Below are 13585 nucleotides of genomic sequence, written 5' to 3'. Positions count from 1 at the left end.
CTTCAACCCTTAAAGTCTTAAATAACTTCTTAACGTGAGGGGAAAGTCTTCCTTCTCTAAAGGGCCTCTCCTTGCTGTGCCTATTGCACAAAAAATGTTAACGAATATATTCAGCTCCCATGTCTGGGAATATTCTTGTATTTCTGGCTAGGTTTTCAAATTAATATTTATACTAATTATAGCAAGGGATTTTAAGTGTATAAATTCGAATCCTTTTATGTCTTCCTACCAGTATGTTACTCAATGGCTTGAGTCTTGGTGTGCTTTATTTGTTCATCTTGTGTCGTTGGTCAGACTGTTTAAATACCATTCTTCCTTTAAACTATTTAAATGTCCATTACAAGGTTATTATAGTTAACGAAAACGAAAAATTAAAACTAAAATGTAAAATAATTGTCGTTAACTGTAATAAAATTAAAAACTAGTTCTTTTAAAAACTAGAACTAACTGAAACTGTGTTGTGTAGATACAAAACTAACTGAAACGAACTAAAATGATAGCAAAAACCTCGTTTTCGTGTTTGTAAATGTATTTAATACATAATCTTACTGTAAGCCTTTTAGAAGTAAATATATTCCGCGCTGCAGGTGTTTGTGTTTGATCCTTCCGCACCTCAGTGTCTCCTGCTGCCATTGGCCAGATCGAGCCGGCTCTCCTCCAGTCATCCTCGCTGTTGCTCCCGCGACAAAAGCAATGAGTGGACATGACAGCATCACGGCGACAGCATTAAATAAAGATACTTAAAAGTATTACTTTAACACGTTTATGCCCAATAATGGGTTTTATTTTTGTATCGCGATCGCGAACGAATCTTTTTAACCGGATCTTCTAACTGAACCAGTTGAACTAGTTCACTAAATCGAACTAAATCATTTGAAACGATTCGCGTCTCCAGTAAGAACTTATCCACCAACTACTTACTTTATAACAAGTCTAATACCCCTCTGACTCTAAATAAGCCAATATATACTCTCATTCAGTTATTAGAACAGCAACTTTACATTGAGAAGCGGTGAACCGTTAATACTGCGCATGCGTGATTCAGTGAACCAAACAAAAACAGTACAGCCCTCAGCCTGCTGTGTGACTGATCTGAACCACTGAACTGAACTGAAAGAACTGAAGCACGGGTAAACTAAGGCTTAAATGAGAGGATCTGGTGAAAAAACGCAAGTTTATTTCATAGCAGACAATCATAATGGAATTTAAATGAGTGAATCATGATTCAGTTGGGTTGCAAAACTTTACTGAAAGACTTTTCTGATCATTTTAATTGACTTAAATTACTATTGCTGACTACATAATGTTGAGTCCTAACATCCACGTTAAAAATCTGAATTACCCATCAGCAGGCCCGGATTAATAATTCAGAGCCCATTGGGCACAATGTCTTGAAGGCCCACTATAGCCGCACCCTATAGTTGAATTAAAAAATAAGATTAATATAATATTTGATAAAAAAATTATCTATAATGTATTGCCCACATTTTTTAAATAATTGATATACAGTACATATATTTCTATTCTACAAAGATTTAACTTATTTTTAAAGCATTTAATTTGAAAGAAAAAAATACTAATACAACTAGGGGAAATTAATGGATTTTAATGTACTTGTTCAAGTTCACTGAAGCAGTATTAAAATGTATATTTAGGGTATTTTAATGTATAACTTCTACAAACTTATACTGCACATGATTTGGATAACACCTCTCCAATCCAGTTCTAGGAGTCGGAGTCCTCCATAATACACACACTTATCAATAATTCCCACTTGTCTTTTTGGTGATGAAAAGTAGGCAAAATCTAAGTGCGGACGGGCCCCTGGGCCTGGGCCTGTGCCCATAATGCCTATAGTTTTATCCGGCCCTGTCCATCACTACTGGGTGTCTAACTTGAGGATGGGTAGATGGTTGTGGTGGATGATAGTGTTCATCTTCTTTTAATACATGTTTTAAAAAATGTGTGGCTGAGTTTTTATTATACAATATTTATACTGTTGATTTTGAATTTTGCATCTAACAAATATCCTCATTTAAAAAAAAAAACTGAAACTAATACTGAAACTAATAAAAAGACATTTTTTAAAATATAGAAACTAATAAAAACTAAGAAATCTGCCTCTAAAACTAATTAAAACTAACTGAATTTAAAAATAAAAAGTCAAAACTAAATAGAAACTAAAACTAATGAAAAATCCAAAACTATTATAACCTTGGTCCATTATCGGTGAATCAAGTCAAGAAGTTTTACCAGTCTCTCAGAGTTCTTTGTTAGGATCTACCAGGTTTTACCCTTCTTCCAAACAAAGCTAGTGTTGTCCCTTTGAAATTCACATAGTTTTTCCCGGATCTTCGCTTGATGTTTTTCCTTACTTTTCTTCCATGTCACTCCAACCTTTTGCCAAGGTCTTTGTTTCTCTTTCCCAGGGATTCCTATAATAGTTTCTTCTTCGCTGTTTATCAGTCCTTTTTCTTTCAGACTTTCTCTTGATGCCTCCGTCATCAAATTGTACATGACCGCCCTGCTTTCCAGAAAGATTCGGTGTTTGGAACTTAATCCCCTTTTCATTCAGAATTTTTCTTTTCGGAGCAAAAGCCCGTCTTTTCTGTTGGATCTCAGGTGGGTAGTCTTGGTCAAAGAAAACTCTTTTTTTATTTCAGTGTATTACTTTTTTTCTCCATGCAAAGCGGAGGACCAGGTCCTTTGTTTTCCAAAAAGATTTTAAGTCTTGCCGGCGGTGGTGTTTAGAACTTAATTCCCTTTTCATTCAGAATGCTTCCTTCCGGGATTCCAAAAATCTGATTATTATTTCTACGGGAGCGTTTTTCTATATCTCACAGTTTCTCTTTTAAATTTTCTTGTATTTGAATGGATTGATTGAGCATTTCTTTCATCTCTGCAATGTTCTCCTCCAAAATTCTCCAACTCGCTTCTCCACTTCGTTGACCTTTTCTGTCGTTGCATTTAGGTCCGTGATAAGGTCATCCAGTTGTTGATTGACTTCTTGTTTACAGTTACTTAATTCCATTTTCACATCTTTTGCGAGAGAATCTTGGAAGGCGGTTAAATCAGATTTAATATTCTTCTGGAAAGCTTTGATGTCTGTAAATATTGCTGCAATGATAGGTGACAGGCTATCAGCTATCCCGTCCGTCTTGGATTTTTCATCTGTTGATTTCTCATTTTTTTCAGGATTAACTGATTGTTTTGTCCTAGCCTTTTTGTTTTTGTCCCTCCTCCATGTCATTTAAATATGGTTTAGGTTATTATATATGATGTAAAAAGGAGGATTAATACCAGTGTGTATGGAAGCGCTCTTTCTATGCTGCTACATGTGTCGGCGCCTTACCAGAAACCATCCCATGTGTTTCTTAAGCTGCCCTGATTAAGTGAAACTTTGTACACACTGATCATGTCTACAGTTTCTCTCCAGTGTGAATCCTCTCATGTGTTTTCAGGGTTCCTGAGCGAGTAAACCTCTTACTGCACTGTGAACACTTGTACGGTTTTTCTCCAGTGTGAACCCTCTGGTGGCGTTTCAATTCTGCAGCTGTAATAAAAGTATTCTCACACTTCAAGCACATAAACTCTTTCTCTCCAGTGTGGATCATCATTTGTCGATTAAGGGATGTTGATTGGCTAAAACTCTTCTCACACTGAGTGCATGTGAATGGTTTCTCTCCAATGTGGTTCCTCATGTGTATATTAGGGTTTGATGATTGGCTGAAACTCTTACCACACTGAGTACATGTGAATGGTTTCTCTCCAGTGTGTATCCTCATGTGTAGATTAAGGGATGTTGATTGGCTAAAACTCTTCCCACACTGAAGGCATGTGAATGGTTTCTCTCCAGTGTGGTTCCTCATGTGTATATTAAGGTTTGATGATTTGCTGAAACTCTTACCACACTGAGTACATGTGAATGGTTTCTCTCCAGTGTGTATCCTCATGTGTAGATAAAGGGATGATGATTGGCTGAAACTCTTCCCACACTGACTGCATGTGAATGGTTTCTCTCCAGTGTGGATCCTCATGTGTTGATTAAGGTATGGTGATTGGCTGAAACTCTTTCCACACTGACTGCATGTGAATGGTTTCTCTCCAGTGTGGATCCTCATGTGTTGATTAAGGTATGATGATTGGCTGAAACTCTTCCCACACTGAGTACATGTGAATGGTTTCTCTCCAGTGTGAATCCTCATGTGTTGATTAAGGTTTGCTGAGTTGCTGAAACTCTTCCCACACTGGGTGCATGTGAATGGTTTCTCTCCAGTGTGGATCCTCATGTGTTGATTAAGGTTTGCTGAGTAGCTGAAACTCTTCCCACACTGGGTGCATGTGAATGGTTTCTCTCCAGTGTGGATCCTCATGTGTTGATTAAGGTGTGATGATTGGTTGAAATTCTTCCCACACTGAGTGCATGTGAATAGTTTCTCCCTATTGTGGACCCTCATGTGGATCTTTAGTTTGCTTTTGTTTGCCAAACTCTTCCCACACTGATTGCAGGTAAAACAACGCTTGTCTCTCATTTTTAAAATATCATCAGTCTCTAAATGAGTTTTGTCTTCAATTTTGACATGATGTTCCTCCTCTTTACTCCTCTCATACTCTTTAAATAGGTCTGAAATAATAATAAAAAAAAAAAGTTCAGCTTTTAGTAAATCATTAAAACTCTCAGTGAAAAGGAAGTGAAAACTTTAATTTTGATGCACATTAAATGTAAAAACAGCAGATAATATTTAGATTGATCTTGTCATATTAACCTCCTAGTGTCCATTACACACAAACACATTTAAGCAGATACTTATACGATTAATCCCAGAGCATTTTGGTCATACTGATGAGACATAAATTAGAAAGCTGTAAATGGCCAGTTTCTATTTGTAATATTCGTCATCACACAAAACAACATGTTTTTGTAAAACTTGTAAAGCAGATAGGGAATGCTTTTTCATTCTGTGCCTGACTGGTAAACCTGTCAAAAAAAAAAGCAGCTGAATCTCTGAGAATATTTGCCCCACAGACATGAGACATATCTGCATAACATCTGCATAAAGCCTTAAACCTGCACCTTTAGATGACAAATGTTCTCTGGTTTAGTAATCTGCATGTAACGAATGCAATGCAGAATACTAACACTTAACTGTTTCAGATCATCAAACAAATGTAAATATTAGACAAAGATAACATAACTAAATGCATTGTGCAGTTTTTAAATAAAGAATTTTATTCTTAAAAGGAGGACAAAACACTGAACTACACAGACTTGTGTGAAAATGTTTTTCCCCATTAAACATAACTTTATTTATCACACCGGGTTCAAGTTCTCTAGCCACACCCAGACCTGATAACTACCACACGTTCTCAATCAAGAAATTACCTAAATAGGACCTGTCTGAAGTAGACCAAAAGAGCCTCAAAAGCTAGACATCATGCCAAAATTTAAAGACATGTAAACACAAATGAGAAAGAAAATTCTTGTGTCATAAGTAAAAAAAAAACAAAAAACAAAAAAAAACTGAATCAAATGCAGAAAAACAACAAGGGTTTATTAAGGAGTGAGAACCGGAAAAAGCAAAAATCAAAGTAAAAACCCGGTCGGGTGAGCGCTGATAAAGTTTCATGGGAAAAAACAACCAGACACTCACTCACTAGCGGTCCTGGACACAAATACAGGGTGAGTAACAAAATAATATGCACACAAATTATCGATAACATACTGACAAACATGAAGGGAATGATGTGGTATAAACAGGAAAAAAGGGAAACGAGAGCTTCTGTGACTGCAAATAAAAGCAGATGACATGAGATAATCTGTAACCCAGAACAGGAGAAGAGAGCAAAAGCGTGAGGTACGGTGACAGTACCCCCTCTCTCAAGAACGGCCCCTTGCATTCCCTTAAGACTCACTATGGAACTAATGAAACTGATCAATGAGAGAGCGGTCCAGAATATCCAGAGCCGGAATCCAACATCTTTCCTGTGGACCATAACCTTTCCAGTCTACCCGATACTGATAACCTCTCTACCTCTCCTCCTCACATGCAGGGGCCAGTGCACTGTGTATGTGAGTGCACCCTCAACCAGTCTGGGAGGCAGAGGAGCAGAGGTTATGGGGTGCAGTGGGGAGAGAAGCATGGGTTTGATCTTAGACACCTTAAAAAAAAGACTGGATGAATGTTTTTAAACTTAGACTTAATTTGAGTTGAACCAACACTAGACTGAGCACCTTGATAATGGGAAATGGTCCAATGAAGTTGGGTCCCAATTTATGTGAGGGAAGTCTGAGAGGAATGTCTTTAGAAGACATGGCTAAAGCCATAAAGAATCCGATTCCATGGACCGAAGAATGTGAGAAGGCTTTCACAGATACAGTACATGTCCCTGTCGAAGGTCTGTAATGTTAAGCTAATTATTCATTAAAGGCCAAGCCATTCTCATACGTGACGTACTGTTCTTTGTGAGACTGAAATGTTGTTAATAGCTGTTTCCATCCAAAAATAAGAACTAAATTTATTTGCAAAACTGGAATATTGCATGAAAAATACACAAATAAATCAGCATTTCCATCCAATGAATCAAAGAGAACAAAATCGTCACTTCCTGATTAACTGGTTCCAAGTATCAACAGTAAAAACAGAATTTATTACGGTAGAAGAAGTTACATGAATCTTTTGCTTATTTAATAAATGACTTTCCCCTCAGAGGACAATGAACATGTGGTGGCGTTTGAAGCCATGAGATGCAGAGAACAGACTGTAGGAACTCATCGGCATTTTTCAGTGGTCAACACAAGTTGAATCTGAAATCTTGGGCATCTCCAATGGTCTCATTCATTGAACTAGCTTGAGGGCTTATACCATCAGGATAACAAAGCGCCAATTGATTTCGGGCTCCTCTGACCAGTACTTCTATGCAGATGTTCTGGCACCCTTCGGCTAACTAGCCAATGATTAATTAAATCAGTTAAATTAAAAAACAATGGCCCTTACAGGATCTTAAGCAGAAACCATTTCACGAGACTTTTAATTGACTCCTGGTCATGTGCTCGCCTTGGGCACATCCTGCTAGAAGCACAATTTCGTAGAGACAAAGAGATCTCTAGAAACATTAATGTATATGAATAAAAGACAATCTCTTAAAATGTTAGAACTAAGGCAGATGTATCTTTGAATAATATGCCATAATGTTCCTCATATGCTGTTTATTCCAATCAACTAGGTTAATCAATGTGTTGTTTTAACCCTTATAACAGAGTAAAATAATCTGTATGTGTCTGAAATGTATGATGTCTGGTATTGAACGAAAGCTAGTGACATTTGCAATACGTTGGTGTAAATGAAAAACTAGTAGTACAAACAGTATTCATCTTGTAACGTTTGATGTAAGATAGTTTCAATCTTGCAAGAGTTCTACCACGTGAAATCTACATGCAGTCTGTTAATTATTGACCTTTCCTACGTCAGTACGGGGTGTGTCCCGCCCTTCATGGCAACTGCTCATTGGCAGACAGTGCCATGGGGACGAACCAGACCAGATCACTTAAAAACACCCTGCAACAAAGAAACTTTGCTTTTTGCATCAGCTAGCTTGCGCATGCTTTTGCTCTCTGCCCCCTTTCGCCTGCCCGGACACCGCGCCGCCACGCGATTGGGTCACCACGAACTTCCACGCAAACCTCTTAAGTTTCGGGACTCAAAACCGCAAAACCGACTCTCAGCAGTTCGTCACCTAGGTAACCCAGGACAACAGCCATTCACGAGCGTGTGAATCCCAAAGACGTCATCGAAGCGAGAAACCACCCAATCAGGAGCACCGTGTTTCCCCAAGGCCAGCCGGCGAGGGAGATTCGACTTCAGCAAAAAGGGCGCAAGTAACAAACTAATGTTGTCTCTTGCTGATCTTGTGCAGATTGATCTTAAGCAGTTAAAGATAAGCCATATCTCTGCTTTTGTGGTTTCTCAGGTGTTATTCTAAGATCTTGCAAAAGTATTAGAATTAATTTGGGACGTTGTCAACTCATATTGCATCCTCTGAACTACCTCTGTGTGTATGTGTGAATGTGTGTGTGCGTTTGTTTGTTGTTTGCTTATTACGTAGTTAGTTTCATGTATCGTAGTGTAGCTCAATAAATCTTTGTACTCATTTTGTAAGAACTGTGTTCTTGTTTGTGTGCTTCTAAGTCATTGCCTCGAGCTGTAGATCTTGTTACCTTGCTAAAGATCATCCAATACTGTGTTATGTTATTATCGTTGGCCACGTAAATAATATTAACAAGATTGGTAAGATACGATGTCTTCTATTTGCGGGACAAATGGTAGATAAAGTGTGAATCTTTTAATCTGATTCAATCTGACTCAATTGAGTCAAATCAATGATTCGAACCTTCAGGATCCGATTAATTGAAATGAGCTAATAAACCCCTGATCGATATTAAAACGTAGGTTGATCCCCTACTCTTGACACACTCCAGACGCTCTGGAGATCATTAATAATATAATAACATGAATACTGAAATGGTTCAGGTGTTTTAGAATGACCAAAACAACATTTTAGATGTTCTGCAGTGTGCTCAGCCTGCTGGTTTGTGCATTCACACACATTTGTATCATCATATAATCTCTTATAACCAACCCTTTTTAATGCACAAACTGGAATTTGTTCAGTAAAGGTGCTTGCGTAGTTTACGTAAGTTTATCTTTTCTTATAAAATAAAAAGTTTATCCTACTCAGTTATGCGCATGTTTTTATGCCAATATTTCAAAAGTTATGTGCATCATGACATTTCCATCAACCAATTTTTTTATGCTCATAGCCCATCCAAAATGCACTTAAAAATAGGTGGCTGGAAACGTATGGCTAAGCGAGAAAAAGGAAAGGAGACTGACAAAAACTCACGAGTTTAGAGAATAAAACCTGCTACTGACCAGGTAGGTTCACAGAGTAAGTTACCACGGTAACTGACTCGCAGTTAAAGTTAGATCTCTTTCAGAAACTGGCTTACCCTGCTTTCTCAAGTTTGACAAACCTGCCATTTTGAAATGATAACCCAGACTTTCTCTCATTTCAGGATTAAAATACTCTGAGTTTTTACTTGACCTCCATTCTGAAACAGGGCCCTGAACTCAAATGCTATTGTTTTAGAACTTCAATTGCCTATTGGAGAAATGACCAGGATTAATAAACTTGCTCCACAAACAAATGTGTTCATGACTATACATACAAAAACAATAAAATAAGAAAATATGACTTTGCAACATCAAGCAGCGTTAGGCATGGGCCAGTATAAGATTCTGACGGTATGATAAGCTTGAATAAAAATATCATGGTTTAACTGTACTTTTTCCCGTTGAACAAAATATTTTCATTGGAGAAACTTTTACAATATCTTGGAGCAGTAAACATGTCTGGAAAAATCATTCAAATTAATAATTGACAACTGCTGTCTTCATTTGTTTTAAAAATACAGATTTATTTACAATTTAAAACCTCATAATTTGGATACATTTTCTCCTGGAGATACTGTTGTCCTAAAAAACTTAAAATAAAACATTTTTAAAAAGTATATACTGTAGGAACAATACAGCAGAAAATATTGGCGGTTTTAAAACCTTGACTTTTCTCAAACCGAGGTATACCTTGTAAACTGTCCCTTGCCTAAGCAGCATGACATGGTTTTTAGGATCTAAAAATTCATCCTTTAAAAAAAAAAGTCTCAAGCAAAAAGATTTCAATGGCTGCGCCTGCTGGTACATGGAGAATTTGGTCAATACTGACAAACTTTACGCTCAAATGTTTGCATATCATCAGCATGCTGTAATCAATTTCTTAAACAGCAAAAGTCATTTTTAGACTAGTTTTAGACTAGTTTGGCCAGTGTTTGTTTTGTCTCATGTCATTCCACAGCAACATCATATAGTTTAGAATACTGTGCAATGTTTTATAATAATTAATTATTTTAGTGTCCATTTCATTTAGCATATTTAATATTTGGGGCATCCACGTTTTCTGACATACTTTAAACCAGAGTTTCTGCAGGTTTCACCAAATTAAATTTAAGACATTTTTAAGACCATTATGAATGAAATTTTAGACTCATAAAGGGCTAAAGATTTTTTCAAATGGCCCAGATAGAAAGGATTTTATTTTCCCTATCAAAAAATAAATAATAATAATTTTATACATTTAATTATACAATAATAAATGAATAATAAAACATTTAATATTTTAGATATTTCTTAGCAAAAGATCTTAAATATTGTGTAAAAACAAGCAAGCTCTACTTCACTTTTTTCCAACATAAATTTTCTTAAAAAAAAACAAAAAACAATTAACAAGTGCATTACAAGTTTAAAAAAAAAAAAAAAAAAAATATGCACAACAGTCTGTCCTCAGCAGTAAATACATGGAGCATGTTTAAACATATGTTATTGTAAGGAAAACAATTAAAGCATTATGATAAATAGAGTTAAAATGACCTTTTTGAATAAAAAGTTTACTGTTTTATTGAGATGGATTGTTGGTGATTGTATGGGGTTTGACCAGATTGAGCAGCAAAAAATGAACAAAGGAAAATGAAGACTTGTTTAAAAAAGATTTAAGACCTACAATACAACATTTCAGTAAATTTAAGACTTTAAGGCCTAAAATTTTGATTTTGTAATTTACAACCCCGCATAAACCCCGTTTAAACACAATAGCCCTGGTAATTAGTTTTTATAACATTAATTTAGTTCTAACTCAGAGAGAGAGAGAGAGTTTTAATTTTATTGCCATTTCAGCGTCTATGGCTATGTCATGGCAAAAGGAAAATAGATCAAGTAAAAATATTCTAACAATTAAAAGTCATCAACAGCAATAAATAATGTACAAGGTAAAACATATAAATAATAATGATAATATATAAGATAAAAATCTAAAACAGTTTTTTAAGATTTCCTTTTGATAAAAATTCTCCAACTTTAGATGGATTCACGTTTAAAAATATTTCCTTTAAAGTCTCTCCAGATAAATATTGTTGTCTGATGGGCATTCCACCAGAATATGTTTAACTGTTTGGTTTCTGTTGCAATAAAGGCATTTTGGTGGTTCTTCTCCTTTGAGTAAATGTTCATGTGTGAGTCTCGTGTGTTCTAACTCAGATAAAATCTGTAAGAACTAGTAACAACTACTAGAAACAAGTTTAAACCCATAAAGAAGTTGAGGGGGGAAAAGGGAATTGTGATCAACGTGACATATGCAAATGGAAATACTAAGCCAACACTATCACCGTAATAGCAGATATCTTTTATGAGAATACTGTAGGTCAAATATCGTCAGCTCAGTTAAACTTTAATTTATTATTTTTAATTAATTTTGTATAGCGCCTGTGCTCTCAAGAACTCTTTACAAACAGTAGAACAAGAAAAGCAATAACCTTAAGAAGGTAGAGAAAATGGGAGACTAATAATACATAAAAGAATGACAAAAGACATGAGAACAAGTAACAAAAGAAACTTGTTACTGTCTTTCAATAAGTGCTTATGTGCATTTAGGAGAACTAGGCAGCACACTCAGGGCTACAAGATGGATTTAATTTAGTATTCTTATTATTAAAATATATCTAAATGAGGATCAAATGACTGAGTTGGTCTTTGAGAATGAAAACCAACCTGTTTGTTCCTGCAGATCTTCCTGTTTGACTGTGAATGTTTCTTCAATCTCCACATCTTCACTCTCCTCTTTAATAAACGCCATCTTTATAACAGTGTGAAGATCAGTCGCTTCAGCAGGAGTTTTTCTCTGTGTTCGGACACTTCCTGTTTAAAATGAATAAAACAATGAACAGATACAAAAATAACTTATCTTCAACACTTGCTGCAACAGTTTCTTTATATGAGCGTAATTAAAAAGAAATTAAGTAAAAGAGTGAGTCCGAGCAAGAAACAATGAGCTGATTAAAAGTAGTACTCCGTTTATTATATATAGTGATGTATACTTAGAATGGAGTGATATTACGCTATTGAATCAAGTAAACCTTCATCATTAAGACACTTATTACACACTTTTCTGTTGCTTTATTCAAACAATATAGGTAATATAAACCATAAAGTTAGTTTTATATTTACACACTCGTTCATTTAGAAGTCTCTATATTATTTACCATGTTACTTTGAATATTCCATGCAAGTGTGAATTAAAAACAACATTAACACTGTTTATTTGACTCTGAACAATGTTGTACTTTGATAGTCATTTGCTGCTAATATGATTTCACTATTTAGAGTTTGCAAATAATACTTTTAGGAAATTATATTAAGTGGAAGTCAGAATGTGCGAATATAAAACCAACTTTACCTCTATGTAAAATAGTAACGTTGTATAAAGGGTTAAAATATATGTGCATTTAGGAGAACTAGGCAGCAAACTCAGGGCTGCAAGATGGATTTAATTTAGTATTCTTATTATAAAAATATATCTGAATGAGGATCAGATGACTGAGTTGGTCTTTGAGAATGAAAATTAACCTGTTTGTTCCTGCAGATCTTCCTGTTTGACTGTGAATGTTTCTTCAATCTCCACATCTTCACTCTCCTCTTTAATAAACGCCATCTTTATAACAGTGTGGAGATCAGTCGCTTCAGCAGGAGTTTTTCTCTGCGTGTGAACACTTTATTCTGTTTAAAATTATCAAAACAATAAAAATGTTCTGTTTAAAATAAATAAAACAATGAACAGAAACAAAATAACTTCTCTTCAACACTTGCTTCAACAGTTTTTTTTTTATATAAGAGTTATTAACAAAAATAAATCAGTTAAGTCCGAGCAAGAAACAAAAGCCACAAATGAGCTGATTAAAACCAGTACATTATCTCTTATATGAAGTGATGTATACTTAGAATGGAATAACATGCAGTTTAATAAATTAAATCTTCATTAAAATAATTACACACATCTCTGTTTACTTATTCAAACAATAGCTCTCATTACTGTGAGTAAAATAATTCTTCGTTGTATAAAGGGTCAAAATAATAATGTCAACAGCAGGTACATGATTAAGCATCGGATGAAAACCTGAAACTTTAATCAATCGCTTTATATTTAAGTAAACGTTTTAAAACACAAACCTTTGTCCAGTTAAATCCAGCGCAAGAGTGGCGCAGCCTTATGACGTCATACGTCACGCCAAAATAAAAGTCTTTTATTTTGTTTAGCTTTTTTTGCCACTTACTATTGCAGTCATGACTTAATGATATTTATCTCGTTTTCTTCTTTACACTTGCTCTCTCACACACACAGAGACACAGATATTCATTATTTGAAGTTAAAAAAAAAACTTTAACACATTTAGGGCAATTTGAAAAACGTTTTTAGGGTCATTAACACAGGGTCATTATATTTGATTTAAGAGATGAATATAAACTTTTTAACAAAACTACTAACTCGTAAAGCAAAAATTAAACCTGACTCCACATAACACACAGATTTAAAGATTTATAAATGTATAATTGTCTGACCATAATTAATACTTAATTAATATCATTTATGTAGACTTATTTTATTTGAAATTTCTTTTATATTTTTTTCTATCTGCCAAGTGAAT

At 35.2% G+C, this 13585-nt stretch overlaps 1 protein-coding gene across 1 annotated transcript; it reads right to left on the bottom strand.

Annotated features, from left to right (window-relative positions):
* Positions 1–1156: 1156 nt before the first annotated feature.
* On the bottom strand, positions 1157–13138 carry znf1034 (zinc finger protein 1034). Its single transcript, XM_068220165.2, has 4 exons — positions 13110–13138; positions 12510–12659; positions 11655–11801; positions 1157–4624 (listed from the first exon to the last, which is right to left on the bottom strand). The coding sequence occupies exons 2-4, from the start codon at positions 12592–12594 to the stop codon at positions 3420–3422; spliced, it is 1437 nt and encodes a 478-aa protein (XP_068076266.1). The 5' UTR covers positions 12595–12659; positions 13110–13138; the 3' UTR covers positions 1157–3419.
* Positions 13139–13585: the final 447 nt, after the last annotated feature.

This window comes from Danio rerio, chromosome 4 (genome assembly GCF_049306965.1).
Source record: "Danio rerio strain Tuebingen ecotype United States chromosome 4, GRCz12tu, whole genome shotgun sequence".
Lineage (NCBI taxonomy): Eukaryota > Metazoa > Chordata > Actinopteri > Cypriniformes > Danionidae > Danio > Danio rerio.
Note: the sequence above shows the minus strand (reverse complement) of the source record. Positions and strands in the feature narration are given on the sequence as shown.